Source organism: Rhinatrema bivittatum, chromosome 2, assembly GCF_901001135.1.
Source record: "Rhinatrema bivittatum chromosome 2, aRhiBiv1.1, whole genome shotgun sequence".
NCBI lineage: Eukaryota > Metazoa > Chordata > Amphibia > Gymnophiona > Rhinatrematidae > Rhinatrema > Rhinatrema bivittatum.
This window is the reverse complement of record NC_042616.1, coordinates 207,384,657-207,400,687: the sequence shown is the minus strand read 5'-3', so window position 1 is coordinate 207,400,687 and position 16,031 is coordinate 207,384,657. Positions and strand designations below refer to the sequence as shown.

At 42.0% G+C, this 16,031-nt stretch overlaps 1 protein-coding gene across 10 annotated transcripts in view; it reads right to left on the bottom strand.

The window, feature by feature from the left end:
* SP4 (Sp4 transcription factor) overlaps window positions 1-15,582 on the bottom strand; it is a 118,615-nt gene extending 103,033 nt beyond the window's left edge. For 4 of the 10 annotated variants that reach the window (XR_003854525.1, XM_029589057.1, XM_029589058.1 and 1 more), the window contains exons 1-3: window positions 14,687-15,029; window positions 14,264-14,345; window positions 12,335-13,874 (exon numbers count right to left, since the gene is read on the bottom strand). Coding sequence is in view for 9 of the 10 variants with exons in the window: in XM_029589057.1 (XP_029444917.1) it covers window positions 12,335-13,874; window positions 14,264-14,345; window positions 14,687-14,985 (1,921 nt within the window). In the remaining variant the exon portion in view is untranslated. Of the gene's footprint in view, window positions 1-12,334; window positions 13,875-14,263; window positions 14,346-14,686; window positions 15,031-15,112; window positions 15,321-15,407; window positions 15,503-15,560 lie in introns of those variants that run through there. The other 6 variants (XM_029589054.1, XM_029589055.1, XM_029589063.1 and 3 more) reach the window with 4 other exon arrangements.
* Window positions 15,583-16,031: the final 449 nt, after the last annotated feature.

Below are 16,031 nucleotides of genomic sequence, written 5' to 3'. Positions count from 1 at the left end.
ATGAGGTTCTTATTTTGCAAGACAGTATTTGTTTTTTGCTGAACTAAATATTTATTATTGTAACTAAAAAGTTTGATTTTTGACTCATTTGTTCAGATAACATTATTCCAGAAGTCTTGCAGGTCATCTAGATGCTCTTTCACTACCCAAGATGGCAACCATGTTCTTTTTAGAAATCAGTGGGTTCTTCCTAGCTATCCTCCCATGAACACCATTCCCATTTACTTTTCCCCCCACACCCCGATTGTTGACACATGAACCCTCACATTAACCATAACAGTGAGAGAGGCTTTCCAGATCTTTAGATATTAGTCTGATTTTCTTTCTGGATGATTTTCAGATTTGCTCCTGGTTTGATCTTGGCAAGATGACTGCTCCTGGGTAGACTCATTATATTGTCAGCTTTTTCCATTTGCATACTGTCTGTTGGACAAAGCCCTAAATGTTTAGAAAAAGGTCTTGTAAGCCTGTTCCAACAGATGAACAACAAATTATTCTTTTTTGTAAGCCCACTGAAATTTCTTTTGATCATGATGAGTTCCCATTAATTTCTGGTGAAAATCAAGCTCAAAACCTTTTGGGCATTCATATAGCACAGCGTGCCCAAACTCAATCATGCAAATACTCTGCATGGTAGTTTACTTGCTACTCAAATATTTAAGAACTAGATACTAATTAGCCAAATAATTGTGGTAAGGAAACTAGAGGTTCACTTACTATTGCTCCTCCATTGTACATTATTGTGTCTCAAGAAACAGGGAATTTACACATTTTATTGCATAAGGAAAAAAAGGTTTCAAATAAGAGTATCAAGGCAAGAACTTGTAATTCTCATTGTTATACAGGTGAATCAAGTCACTGTAGAGGAAAAACAAAGATCCTCAATCAAAAATAAAGACAAACGTAGTCATTAAGAGCTATAAAACAGGAAAAATCTGAATTTATAAAAGGCCAAGATGTGCTCTCTCCATTGTGATTTTAAGCATGTCACCTCATCCTCCCTTATTTAAGTTTACACAGCTGTACTTGGGTGGTAATAAAACTTCGAAAGACAGGTGCTCAATTCAAGATTAAAATGTTGTACGCCCAACAAGGACAAGCTGCAGATAAAGTATAAAACAAAGAATGCACTCACAAAGGTACATAGTTTATCCTGAAAAATAAATTGACAGTGTCTTCTATAAGTTTTTATAGTCTTAAAAAATAAACATATCAAAATCTGCAGATGGGTTATGAATCAGATCCCTATTCCAATGAGCATTTTGCTCTCACTTCATTTATTCAGAGGTTAAGTGTGCGTAATCTTTGTTTTTATTTCATTAATATCGTATTCTCCCCCCCTTCCCCATTGGGCGCTGTCAAGCAAATCACTTTTTTTTTTTAATGCCCATGCATCTTCAAGCAATATCTTTGGTCAACTAAGCAGATAGAAATAAAGTAAACATGATATAACTGACCCAGCAATTTCCTCTTATTTCTCTGAACTTTCAGTTCAAATCTGAGCCTAGGCCGGCAGGTCTAACGCAAGCCTAATCGGCACCAAAAGGCAAACTCTTTGGTTAATCACCCCCTCCGCCCCCAACTTAATCTATTGGTGACAGCTCCAGCATAGTGCTCCCTCCCACCTACAGCAGTGCCTCCAGGACCTTGGCAGTATATTTCACTGGTATGGCACCCCTCTAGACCTCATACTGGTGGGATTTTGCCAACTCCCCTTCCCCCAACTCTTTGCACTCTAGGTGACTGCCTAGTTTCCCTAATGGAAGCCCTAGCCCTGCAAGTCAGGATTTGATGCCATAACACTTCATTTGCAACTATCCAGGGATTTTCTCTCCTGTTTTTAGATCCCTTTCCTCCCGCATCACTTCAGCTACAGTCCTTGGCTAGGGACCATGCACTAGGGCTCCTTCCAGAACCCTGCAACTGTGGGACCTAAATCCAGCCATTAGGTGTAACTTTTAAGCAATGGCCCCAACTTCCTCCCCACCCCCAAGGGGCTGTGAATGTTGCCTCCGAAGCATCCCCAGTTGCCTGGGGAAGCAGAAAACTTGAATCGGGAATCTAACAGGGGACTGTTATATATTTAAGTGTGCAATTTAAAAAAAAAAAAGCTAATTATATAAAGATGTGTTTTCTAATGAAGAAAAAAAGCAGAACCAGATCAGAGCTTCACACGACTAAGCCACAATGCATTTTTATACTTCACCACTTTTCTAGAATGCAAAATTACTAATCAGCCCAAACCAGTCAAGTTTTAGGATATCCATAAGTTAAATTTGCATATAGTGGGTCTCCAATATATGCAAATTTCTCATGCATAATTGTGGATATTTTAATACACTGGAGCCCCATTATATGCAAGTTTCTCTTTCACATTTGTAGAGAATATCCTGAAAACATGACTGGATATGGAATCAATGAAACTGATTTAAGAAACACTGACCAAAATGACAGTATGCTGAAGTTTCCAAGCAGTGCTTGGATAAAACAAATGCAAAGGACCACACAAGAGCCAGACTATAGGTGTTTATAATGCAGATAGTTTGCAGACAAAGCAAAGTGGCTCACATGTAGAGATGTATTTTCCGACAATAATTCTTCAGTCACCCACCTGATCCAAGTATCCATACTCAGCACCAAATGGATTCTGAATTAGTACAAAAGCCTATTAAGGCTCATGTAAAGCAGTTTTCATGCAGCTATGACCCTGCATCTCTCCGTTCCATATTACAGCTTTGAATGAAGGGAGAACATCTGCCGTGTGTGTGTGGGGGGGGGGGGGGGAGGAAGATTTATGTTCATGAGCTGCTGTCTTCACAAACAAACACTTGCTACTAAAACTTTATATCTTCTGAGAAAAAAAAAAAGTCATACACCTGGAAATCCCTAGCTAAGAGCTGACTTTAATTAGGAAAAAAAAAGGGGGGGGGGGAGGAAAGGAGGGACAAAACATTGCTTATGAGCAGGAAATATTCTCTCTTGGGGAAAATCCTTCCTATGTTGTAACTTTGTTTAAATAGGAACGATATCCCAAAATTATATAATGGTCTCCAAGAGGAACAAAATTAAGATCTACCCCTCAGAAGAGGCTGTGAAGATTCAATAGTCCAAAATTACTATTACACCAGGACTGGACAATAATGGGATGTGAATGTGAGGATTCAATTCCACATCACAGCCTTGCAAATCTCAATAGATAAAATCTTAGGCAGTGGTAGTTTTCTTTTAAAAAGGCACCATTGTTGGGGCTGGTGGCAGGTTCCATCTTCCTCTTTTTCTCCTATGAGGAAAAGCCAGTAAATTAAAAATGATTCCAGGTTGGTAAGCTGAGAGAAAATCACCACTGCCCTTAGGTGAGCAACTGACACCTCCATGGCCTAATATGTGCCTTAATATGCCCCTCTTAAAGTTATATCTGCCTAGGAATAACAGAGGAAACACAACCTGCTATTCAATTAGAAGTGGTGCACTTTATCACCACTCTCTCAGGTATCTTAAAACTGAGAGGACTTTCTTGGGTTTAAAGTTTGCTCCAAGCAGACAATGACAGCCGTCTTGTATTCAAGGAAAAAAAAAAGAGCCTTTTCACCTTTAAGAAGTGGTTAGGGAAAAATAATAAAATAGCAATTGAATAATTAAGGTGGAAATCCAACACCACCTTAAGCAGGAACCTGGGATTTGTCTGGAGCGCCAAATGATGAAATCTAGAATATTGCATGTATGTCACTAGCGCCTGAAGCTCACCAATTGTGTGCTGACATTAACGGCACCAAAAAAAAAATACAACCTTCTAGGTCAGATATCTGACCTCATATGAATCTAGAGCAGGGGTGAGAAATTCTGGGGACCACCAACTGATTGGGTTTTCCACATATCCCTAATGGATATGTATGAAACAGATTTGCATGCATACTACCTCAATTGTATGCAAATCCATCTCATGCATATTCATTTCGCATGTCCTGAAAACTTGACTGGAATCGTCCATCCTTGGTGTAAAGGCTCGAATCATCAGCTAAGTAAGAGCCACATTAATGTCTTATGATACAATGAGAGGTCTGATAGGAAGCTTCACATTCATCTGACAAGAGGCTGTACAGAAATGGGACTCTTCTACATAGTGGGCAAAAAGCACCAACACAGCGGTGACCTCCAATAGTTGTTTTATTAGGTCAGTCTCTGAAAGATGTAGAACACATGCAATCATTTTTGTGACCAGACCTAGGACCATGCCTTCATACTACATGGCAAACCTTCTCCATTTAAATCCATGAATTCCTGGAGGATTATTTTCTAGATAAGAAAAAAAAAGTTCTACAAATTTTTGTGAAACCAAGAGATTGTATTATGTTGCCCTCAACATCCAGGCTGCAAAACTCGGACTGGATATTTAGGTTCAGCAATGTTGCAAGTGATCAGAATTAAGGAAGTTCACAATTTAAATGGTTTAGATAGGAACAAATCATGAAGAAGTGGGAATCAAATCTGTTTTGGCCAAAATAAAGCTGTAAGTTTCCTGCTCTCTCAGTTTTAAGGTGTTAGCTACCATATGAATAAGATACATGTACAGAAGATCCATCCCTCAATGAAAGGTTAAGGCATACACAGCAAGTTTGCCTTCTGCAGATTTATACTGTTCCGGGATATCCTACACAAGGAAGAGTCTGTGACAGGCTGAGGATCTCTCTGCAATATGAGTCAATGCTGGTTCAATATATATATATATATATATATATATATATATATATATATATATATATATATATTTTCTGTGGGTCTACATGTCAGGCAACAGATTTTGACTAGGCAGACCACAAGTCAAAACCACAAGTGCCCTTTTTGCCTTGACAGTTTGCCACGTTCTGATCTAGAGACTATGACTGCTGCCTGCCAGGATACTGTCTTTCTGCCAGGTAGGTAGCTCTTATGATCATCCTGTGAAAGATGGCTCAGTGCCAAACCGTGACAGTCTCCCAATGCAGGAGGGTGGAGTCTGTTACTCCCTGCTAGTTCAAGAGGAACATTATTATCCAAATAGCCGATTGAACGAGGATGACATTTTTGGCCAATGACCAAAAATCATTAGAGTATTAATAGCTCTAAGGCTGATGTACAATCTTTTCTCCTGGCAGATGAGTTCCCTAATCCAAGAGGGAAGCATTTGTAGTTAAAATAATTTGGTGAATTCTGGACAGGAAGACCCACCAATACAGAAAATCTCTGGGCTGCTGTAAGATATATGCTCTCATGGATTCCCCAAAGTATCCTGGTTCCACTTAGACTTTAGGATTTAATCGTTCTTGTTTCATATACAGACATGCCACAGGTGACCAAAATAATAAAGGGGATGGAACTGCTCCCCTATGAAGAAAGGCTAAAGAGGTTAGGGCTGTTCAGCTTGGAGAAGAGACATTGAGGGGGGGATATAATATAGAGGTCTTTAAAATCATGAGAGGTCTAGAACAGGTAAATGTGAATCTGTTATTTACTCTTGGATAATAGATAACTGTTCTTATGTTCTAACTGTGGAAACTGATATGCTGACTCGAATTACTCTTTCCATTGCAGCCACTTTATAAGAACATAAGAAACTGCCATGCTGGGTCAGACTAAGGGTCCATCAAGCCCAGCATCCTGTTTCCAACAGAAGCCACACCAGGCCACAAAGAACCTGGCAAGTATCCAAACATTAAGAAGATCCCATGCTACTGATGCCAGTACTAGCAGAGGCCATTCCCTAAGTCAACTTGATTATGAGTAGTTAATGGACTTCTCCAAACCTTTTTTATACCCAGCCACATTAACTGCAATAATACATCCTCTGGCAACAAATTCCAGAGCTTAATTGTGCATTGAGTGAAAAAGAATTCTCTCCAATTAGTCTTAAAATGTGCTACTTGCTAACTTCATGGAGTGCCCCCTAGTCCTATTATCCAAATGTGTAACAGATTCACATCTACTCATTCAAGACCTCATTATTAAAATAATATCATCAGTGTTGCTGCTGGGGAGATAAGCCATGGCTTGCATCATGTTTAGCAGAGCTGCTATAAATCCCAACTATGATATCTGGTTCATATAGGATTTGAGGTGGTTGACAAACCCTATGACTGAAGCAGCCAGATGATGTTATGCATGGATTAAATTTGCTCCTGCCCAAGATGTGCTCTTGTCTAGTCAATGATCCAAGAAGGGAATACAAACTCCCATTTCATACAGAAATGCTACACACACACACACACAACATTCTGGGACTTCCTGTAGTGTTGATCTAGGCCAAAGTCAGAATGTGGTACTGGAAGTGATGTTTCCCCAATACAAGTTTGAGATACTTCCAAGCTGTATGTACAAACCTCTTTAGATCCAGAGAATATAACCCATCTCCTTTGTTTAACCTAGGGTAACCATACTGAACCTATTTTCAATATTTTTTTTTAGTACCTTAGGTCCATAATAAAGCAATATTCTCCTGTCTTTTGGAGGACTAGAAGTACCTGGCATAAGATTCCCTCTCTCCTCTGCAGCAGGACATGTTTGACTGCTCTGACCTGCAGGATGGATTTCCAACTCAAGTAGATTCTGGTGCTGCATAAGCCTCAGTGCTCTTTATGGCTAATGAGTCTGTGCAATTTGAAATCTTACTTTACAATTCAGAGAACCCAAAAAATCAAATTCCCCTCACATGGAAATTTTCCCAGAAGAGGGACTGGGATTTTGGCTCTCTCCTCTGAATTTGGTCAAGAACCAATCCCTGGTGCTGGTTTTGTTATATGAGACTTATGCTCGTCTTCTCTAGAGGGTGAGGCCTTAAGCCCTGTCTGGGTGAAGAGAGCCTAAAAAGAAATAACAGAAAAGAACTCACTTTTTTTGACCTTCTCTAAAGAGAGATAACTGCAAGACATCTGAGTCAAAGGCCTGAGCTCCACAACCATGAAAGCATGTATACATCAATAGCCATAGGAGAGGCTCTCAATACTAACTTAAAACCATAATAGGTCATGCAGGAGTAAATACTTATATTCTTCATTAGTCCCCTTATTGGGAGACATTCTCTTGAAGGAGAAACTCTGAATTCTAAAGCCCTTTCCCATACTGAGTGCAACTATTACATCATGTAGATCTGACAGGACCATATGTGGACTGGAGCACAGAGTTATAATGCTTCTTTCTGAAAAAGTCCAGAAGAGTTGCAGTTGGCAACAAGGTGGGAAATACTATGCATGTCAAGAAGCATTCTAGGTTTTTCTACAGTTTTGGACAAACTGTGGGGGTGGTGGTGGTGGAAGGAAAGTTCCCTCTGAGGCCACTCCGATTTCAGAGCGGCCTCAGAGGGCACGGAGACAGGCTGCGCGCAGGCTGCCGATGTTGCACAGCCTTGCGCGTGATCCCAGATTTTAACAGATACACGCATATCTATTAAAATCCCGCGTACTCTTGTTTGCGCCTGGTGCGCGAACAGAAGTATGCATGTGCGCAAATTTGTAAAATCTACCCCTATTTATGGTAAGCAAGTCTGTTGCCTTTTTTTTTTTTGATCAGTTTCTTTATAGACTAACACGTCATTTTTCATGCAGGATGTATTTAGCCACAGTAGTGGGTGATGTCATCACACCAGGAACCTCGGAGTTATCATTGATAAAGAACTTTCCTTCAAGAACCACATAGCAAATAAAACTAAAGAAAGATACCACAGACTCTAACCCTAAGACACCTGAAACCATTTCTCAACCCCTACGATTTCAGAACTGTACTACAACTTCTTATCTTCTCCACCTTCGACTATTGCAACTCCTTACTAATTGGAATACCTTTTTCATCCCTCAAACCACTCCAAATACTGCAGAGCTCAGCTGCCAGAGTCCTAACTGGAACAAAAAGAAGAAGTGAATACATAACACCAATATTGACCTCACTTCACTGGCTCCCTATTACTGCACGTATTGCTTACAAATCAATGCCCATAATCCAGAAAAATCCTAAACAATGATCATCAAGGTCTTAACACCCTAAACATAATCCCTCAAAATCCTCCAAGAAACCTACGCTCTAATAACTCAAGTTACCTAAACATTCCCCCTATCAAAGATGCGCATCTGGCAACCACAAGAGAAAGAGCCTTTTCAATTGCCTCACCTAAACTTTGGAACACCCTACCTAAATTCCTGAGAACCCAACACGACCTAAAAACATTCAAAAAGAGACCTAAAAACACTGTTCCGCAAATTCTACATTGACCTTCAGACGGCTGATCATCCCAACTCAACACTCAGTTGTAAACCTCTTAATACATTTTCTTCACCCTGAACCTGCATACCCTCCTCATCCAACCTAATAATGCTCTCTGGAATTGATATGCTTATTTCTGATATTGTTCAAATTGTTTTTACTGTTACACAACTAAGAAAAATGTAAACTTTTGTAAACCGTTGTGATGGCTCTACCGAATGACGGTATATAAAACTCAAATAAATAAATGATTCCACAGGAAAGTAGTGAGAGTGGGGGAAGAATTATGGAAAGAGTAAACAAGGGTGCAGGGTTGCCAAGTGTGGAGGTGTGAGAGTTTATATATGGGATGATTATGAAGAACAAACAAGAAGTGATAGGCCCACCTACACTGCTCATTCCTGATGCAATACCACATGACATAGCCTACCAAATTTCAGGCTTTACCACTACATCCTCTCATCCAAGGATCCTCTGTACCTATCCCATTCTTTCTTCAATTCTGTCACTGTTTTAGCCTCCATCACCAATGGGGTTGTTCCATTTGTTTACCATGTTACTCTTCTGTCTACCCTCTAAGTCTCACAACATGTCCTATGTTTCTAGAGCTTTCTTTCTAGTGGTAAATGATCATTTCCTACACATCATTTGCACTAGTGTTTCTCAATCTGATCCTCAAGGATCACCCAAGCCTGCTTGCCTTTTGCAAGGTTTACTTTCAGAATAGCCACAGTGAATATGCACAAGACATATTTGCAGGCATTGTCTCCAGTGTAGTGGAGTACCTGTCTAGTGATTAAAGCAGCTGATAGATCCAGGGAAGCCAGTGTTCAAATCATGATGTTCCTTAAGGACTAGATTGAGAAACTCTTCTTGCATATGTTTAGAAATTTGAATTTGTTAGACCTCACCAGTGACAGACATAAGTAGCGAGTTGGTTCAGCAAAGACCGTTAATGGCGCACTCCTTGTCTAAGAGTGGTCCATGATTGTTTCTCTATACTCATAACCTGCAGCCATGCAAGGACCCTAACTATATATACACAGGAATTGAAATGCTTAATGCCTGTTTGCAGATGATTTGGAGAGTATCACTCGTTATATAATACTCTGCAACCTGAAGGGAGTTCTCCCCTCCATTCATTCATGGTTGATTCACTCCCTGGCAGTCACTGCTTGACTAACCATCTGAGCCTCTCTGACAAAAGGCTTGCAGCTCTTAAAGGTGATGTGGTTACAGCATCTGAAGGCTCTTACTATGAAAAGGAGCTCATTAGCAGCTTTAAATGTTGCATCTTAGATAAGATGAACACCCAACAAAATGTAGAAATCATGATAGGCAAATACTTATACCAAGGGCAGAATTTAGAAGTAAATCCAAATTTTGATGTATGTGCACTAGGACCCCTGGCAGACATGCAGAATTCAGCCAGAACTTATACAAGTGCTAGAACAGAGGGCATGAAGTAGTAAAGCCACGCCCCTATCATGATACACAATGTCTGCAAACAGGATTTAAACTGTGGTGAAATTTGTATGTGTATCACCCCTCTCTCTCCTAGTTAAAATTCCATTATCCAGGATTTATCATCCAGAGTGCTCTAACTGGCTTCTCAGGCAAGCAGCACCTTCTGATGGGGGGGGGGGGGTTGGATCACAGAGTAGGTTCTCTCTGCTCTGTCCACAACTTCACCAACTCCCTAACTGTTCCCTGCTATCTGAGAGGGGAGGAGCTAAAGCAGAAAATGCTGGTTATGAGTCCTTTTCCGCATACATACCAGATAAACTCTAGATAAGTAAAAGCTCTAAATTGCATCTCAAAATGGTACTGTCTGAACTGGTTATTGCATCGAGCACTCAACGTGAGCATCATTTTGATCACACTTGCTTTGGTTATTTTACTTGCTTTAGTTATTTTGCTGAGGTGCCAATTTCACATGCTGCAGTTTATTATATCAGGCACTCATTGCTAGGTGTGTCATAAGAAACATGTGCTTCTTTTTGAGCCAATCAATATACATTTATTTTTTGCCACTGCAAGCAGAAAATTCAAGAGCCAGGATAAAACGAAGAAGGACACATTTTGTAATGCTTCTCAAGAGTCGACTGCAAGTTGACTTTAACATTGAGAATTTAACTCTAGAGCTAGAGTAGTGTGTGTTGGACACCCAGCACTTTCCTGAATCAGGCAGTAATAGCTAATACCCTCTCTACATGGAATTTGCATACGTTGAGCACTATCAGATTCATCTTTATTAGGGTGCAAACTCTGGACACACTTCTCCTTACTGGATTGGGTGCTAGTCTTGCGCATCCAAAACATACGCTAGGCTGGGTATACTTTATTGTATTGGCCCATATAATCTCTTTTTGGAGGTCTGGCCTCCAGAGTTAGCTACTTCAGATGAGATCACTTCTTGTTTTTCCTCTTCTTATGCACCTACAGAAGATATTCTGGCTCTCAGCACTGCCCTATCACATTTGTTTTTCTACTTTCAGGCTATCAAGTAGGCTTCAGATGGAGCACTCTCTTGCCTGGGGCACCTCAGACTCTTGCCCTGTACTTCTCTTGCATTTCTGCACCCTATATCCACGAATCTGCACTTTTTTTGCATTGAATTTTAAGCTTGCCAAACACTTGTTCACTCGTCAAACTTTTTATATCATTTTTTCTACTCCATTAAGTGTCCACCCTGCTACAGATCATATGATCTGCAGAAAGAAAAGCTGAATGACTTAAAGTAGTAAAGGAAGAGTGGTTATTTGGAATAGTTTATGTATGGAAAGACAATAAAATCAGGGTTATTAGGAGAGGGGAGTAACTGGGAAAAGTTACTGAAGAAGAGGGCGAATGATTAAAGTGGACTGTAATTATGGAGAGAAGAAAAGGTGAGTAAGCAAATTAAAGGGCTAGAGATAAGCAGAAAGGAGCATCTGTGAAGGTAAATTCTTTACATGTAATTCTAACAGTAGACCTTAGCAGAACAGTTTATCCATAAGCAAATGTTACAAGCAAAATATTCCTACTTGTAAGAGTATGCGATCATAAAAACTGTCATGAATTGCAGTGTAATGTCACTGCCAACAGATATTGTACATACAGCAAATAGACAATTGTCTTGTTTATGAGCTAAAATCAATTTAAACCAGAGCCCTACTATAAATGAGGAAAAAAAACTATTTGCAGCCAGTTAATGAATAGTTCGCTTCCTGTACTAGTAATCTACCATTTCAATTCTAAGACTGCTGTAAGCTAAATTTAGAAGTGATCATGAACTACCTTCCTCTAACTCCCCAATAGCAGCCTGCTAAAGGCTGCACTTTTGACAATTTGCTAATAGATTTATAAAAAACCAAAAAAACCCACAATCTTTTAATAGCATATTTATGCTTTACAGAAAGATGATTATTGCTGGATCTGCAGGAACCTCCATAAATAGATTACTAGTTAACTCTGGGTATACAATAGCTTGGGAGTCATGTTTATCAGCACTAGAAAACAGCTGTTCCCAAAGGCATTGCAAGTGAACAGTTTATAAGAAAGCAGCACACTGGAAACAAAAAGGGTGATCTGCATGAAGACTCCAGCTATAAAGACAGAAAGAAAGCTGGAAGGGGTTTAACAGTACAGCACATGAATGCCCTGAAATTGGACAATCAGTAAATTGTCTTCTCTTATCCAATCTTTATTAGTACAGTTCTTGCTATTTCAATTTCAAAATATTGAAAACATACAACCATAGCAAAACCACAAAGCAGCAGTAATAAGTCTTCAGAATATCAGCTTGTCATTTTTTGCTTCTTTTGAATTAGCAGATACTAAAGATCAATTAGAAAGCAGGCGCACTTCTTAAAAACCTTCCCACAGTAGTGTCATTTGCTACTACTGCTGCTTTAAAATGGAAAAAAAAATTTACACTGCATTTCTGAAATATTTTTAGTTGAGTTACACACTTAATGCATTTTAGTTAAAAGATTGGAAAACTGCACAGAATTGTGAATATAATTTCTACTTAAGTGCAGCCCATGCTAAATGGAATTGCTGACTCCTTTAAAAAAAATTTAATATAAAGCACTGGTGGTAAAAAAAAAAAAAAAAAATTTCTTACCTGCAACACTGGTAATTGTTACAGGAACTCCCTGCACCTGCACACCTGCTGCACCCAGGTTGGCAACACTTACTGTCTGCAAGTTAGGCACTGAAGCAAGCTGGGCAGCATTCAAAGTAATTGGTGTGCCAGCCACAGTTAATGGTGCAATCTGGGCAATAGTTGTGCCCCCGCTTGAAGACACTGGAGTAATTGTGAGCTGTTGGGGTAACCCAGCATTCTGGACTTGCAAGTTTGGCAGGCTTTGAATATTTTGAACCTGAACAGTCTGCCAACTGATTTGCCCTGATGGCGTTATGGTTGGGGCCCTGATGAGCACCTGAGTTGGACTCACAGCTTGAAGCTGAACATTCTGCAGAGGCTGTTGCTGAAGGGTCTGGAAAGTCTGACCTGGCTGGAGCTGAAATGACTGCTGAGGAATGGCCTGGATAATCTGCTGTTGAGGCTGCTGGATCTGTATTTGCTGTAAAACAGGTTGACCTAGTATCTGCACCTGCTGAAGCGAGCTCGACTGATCCTGCACACTTTGTAGTCCATTAGACTGAAGCTGGCTAGTGCTCTGGGCTTCAGATTCTGTAACAGATGTTTGGGGTTCTTCAGTGGTACGTTCTCCACTGGCTGATGTGCTTGCAAACTGACCAGTCTCTACAGAGCTGACTAGAGTGTCACTGCTGGTCAGAGATGTGGAGACAGTTGTGCAGGTGGAAGAGGAAGATGGAGATTCAGGCATAGTACTGACAGAAGAAGTGGTGATGGGTACAGACACCAACTGGTTCCCATTGGAAACCCCACTTTCCTGGGGCTGGACAATTTGCCCTGACCCTCCTGCTACATTGTTGATCACAGGCAATGCCAGAGTCACTCCTCCAATGTTTATAGGCAAGGTTGTCACTACTTGAGTTGGAGTACCAGGGATAGTCTGTAGCTGCAATGGAATCGATACACCAGGCCTAATTTGGACTGGAACAGTTTGGTTTGCTAGGTTTTGAGCAATAATATTGCCAGATGTTCTGTTAGCAGCAGTGATGATCGTTTGGTTATTTCCTGTAGGAATTAGCTGTATCTGACCCTGCAAGTCTTGCAGAGCTGTGGTGTTAGCAGGACTGATGTGAATCTGCTGACCTTCCACTGTCTGAAGCTGTGGAATCACTTGATACTGTACATTACCACTTGGATTCTGAACTTGTATGACTTGAAATTGCCCAGGGGTGGCAGGTGAATTTCCCAGTTTATTTTTTGTTGGTGATGCAGTCCCACTATTACCACTGGATGAAGTTGCTGTACTTGTAGAAATAGTAACTCCTGGTTGAGTTACATTGTTTTCTTTAGAAGTAGGAGGTGCAGCAGCAACAATTTGCCAGGTATTGCCAGCAAGCTGGGTAGTTACTAATTCTAATTGTTGTGGTTGATTTTGAAGTTGCACCAAACCTTGACTTGGATCTATAATAATTTGTTGTTGTCCACCTGTTTGATTATCACCAGTTGTGCCTATTTTACTGCAAGTGGCTGCCAGCAAGGCCAGAGGAGAAGGCTGGGCGTCCTAGCCAAAGAAAAACAAAAAGTGGGAGGATTCAGGGGAAAAAGTATGTTTCTGACAATACAAACTTACTAATGTGGAACATATATGACTAATGTGGAATATATATGACAGGAATTTATAATAATCTAAATAGCTCACACAGAATGAGGAAATGAGGGAAAGTCAAAAGCTCTTCCCTAAAGAGGGTTAGCTGTTGAGCATCTTTTCATTTACTGTTAATAACAAAGGGTATATGCTAGACAATTCCCACTGCATGTTTTATGTATTACTATTTTGGCTTTTCATTGTGGATTGAGTATTTTTTTTTTTTTTTTACACAAGCTATATTTCAAACGCCACTTTAAAGATAGAGACTGTTATCCTAAAAGTGTGAGTGTGATGAACATTACCTGGGAACCTGTTTTGCCTTTTTTACTAAAATCAGGATCTGAAGACTTCCCTCCTTCCGTAGCCATAGTTCCTTCTTTTGATCTGGAGAAAAAAAAAAAAAAAAAAAGCTTGGCACTTACATCAGAACGGTAAATGCAATGGACCGAGTCTGTCACTTTTTAAGATTATGACAAGTATCCTTTTATAAAAGATTAAACATAAAAAGCTATATAACGTGGTTTGAAACCCAACCCAATGGACAGAAAGTAACACCCAGAAAGGAGGTTTTCTTTTTACAAATACATTAAAAAGGGAAAGAGGGGAAAAAGGGGGGTGAGGAAAGAGGAAAAACGTAAAGAAAAATGATTATGTATATATATATCTAGAGAGAGAGATGCATTTATATACACATATAAACGTATGCATAGATTATACACACATACATATGGGTGGGGAGAAGAAAGAGGGGTGGGGATTTAAGATACCGCTCATCCCACAGATATAATGAAAAACAAGCAGGGAGAGGGGTGGAGGCGAAGGGAGTGGGCGAGAGGGGAAGGCCGGCCGCTCTGGAGCAGAGGCAGGCAGAGAGGGACGGCCTATCTCTCGGCGCATGGCCGCCGCTGGGCTGTGGCGTAGCTCGGCTCCCACCCGCCGCCCGGCCCCCGAGCCCGGCTCCCCGCGCTGATTGACAGCGCGCGGCCCAGCCCGGCGGAGGCAGGGCGGCGACAGGAGGCGGCATCAGCGGCCGCAGGGAGGCCCGTCTCTCGCCTGCCCAGAGCCGCGGGAGAGGGGAGCGGCCCCGGCCCCCCTGCGCCTCCCCCGCCGCCGCCCTCTCCCGGGGAGGACCCGCCCTGCCCCCGGCTTACCCGCCCGCCGGCCGGCTCTCACTGCGGGTGCGGGGAGGGATGGGATGGGAGGGGGGAGCGCTGGCTGCTGGCGCTACGGCGGGCTGCCACTATCCCCTCCCCCGCCTCCTCCTCCCGCTGCTGCGCCCGGGCGTGTAAGGAACGGGAGCGCCGTGTGCCTGCCGCCTGGTATCGGCCCCCTCGCCCTCCCCCGCGCGCGCACGCCACAACCTGCTGCCCGAGGATGTCCCACCTCCTGCGGCGAGAGGGCAGGTGACAGGCCGGGGGGGGAGGGAGGGAGGGGTGGAGACCCTACCTAGGAAAAGGATGGGGAAGGAGGGCACGGTCCTCTCCGGGGGAAGGTAAGAGAGCAGTTCGCGGGGAGCCACTACACCGCCCCCTCCCCAACTCGATAAAGCCCTACCCCCCACCCCTGAGATATTTAGTAGAAGCCACCGGATACACGCACTTATCCTCCCACTGTTTTCCATTGGCTGGGTTGGTGGGGAGGGGCGGAGACTGAGTGCCTGGAGTACGATGGGAGTTGCAGTTTTTGGGCGCGGAGGTTTCAATAGGGCGGGGCCTGTGCCTTAACCCGCTGTTAGGCTGAAGTTTGGGGAAGGCGGAGAGGAAGGAGGGGCGTGGTAGTGGCGGTGGCAGTGGCAGTGGCAGAGGGGGGGAGGAGGGCGTTGGGCTGGGGAAGGAGGAGTGGTTATTTTATAGTCATTCCTCTCACCGCCCACCACCTTGCTCCTTAGCCCTCCTCCCCTAGACCCACATGAGCTTATGCAAGCAGAGGGTGTAATTCTTCCTTTTCCTCGTTGACTTTTTAAATTTTGCTATTTTGTTGTGCTCCCAGCAAATACTTGTATTTTTTTTTTCTTTTAGCAACTTGGTTGTCTTTGGTGTTTGCTAATGAAACGGGTTCACATTTTATAGT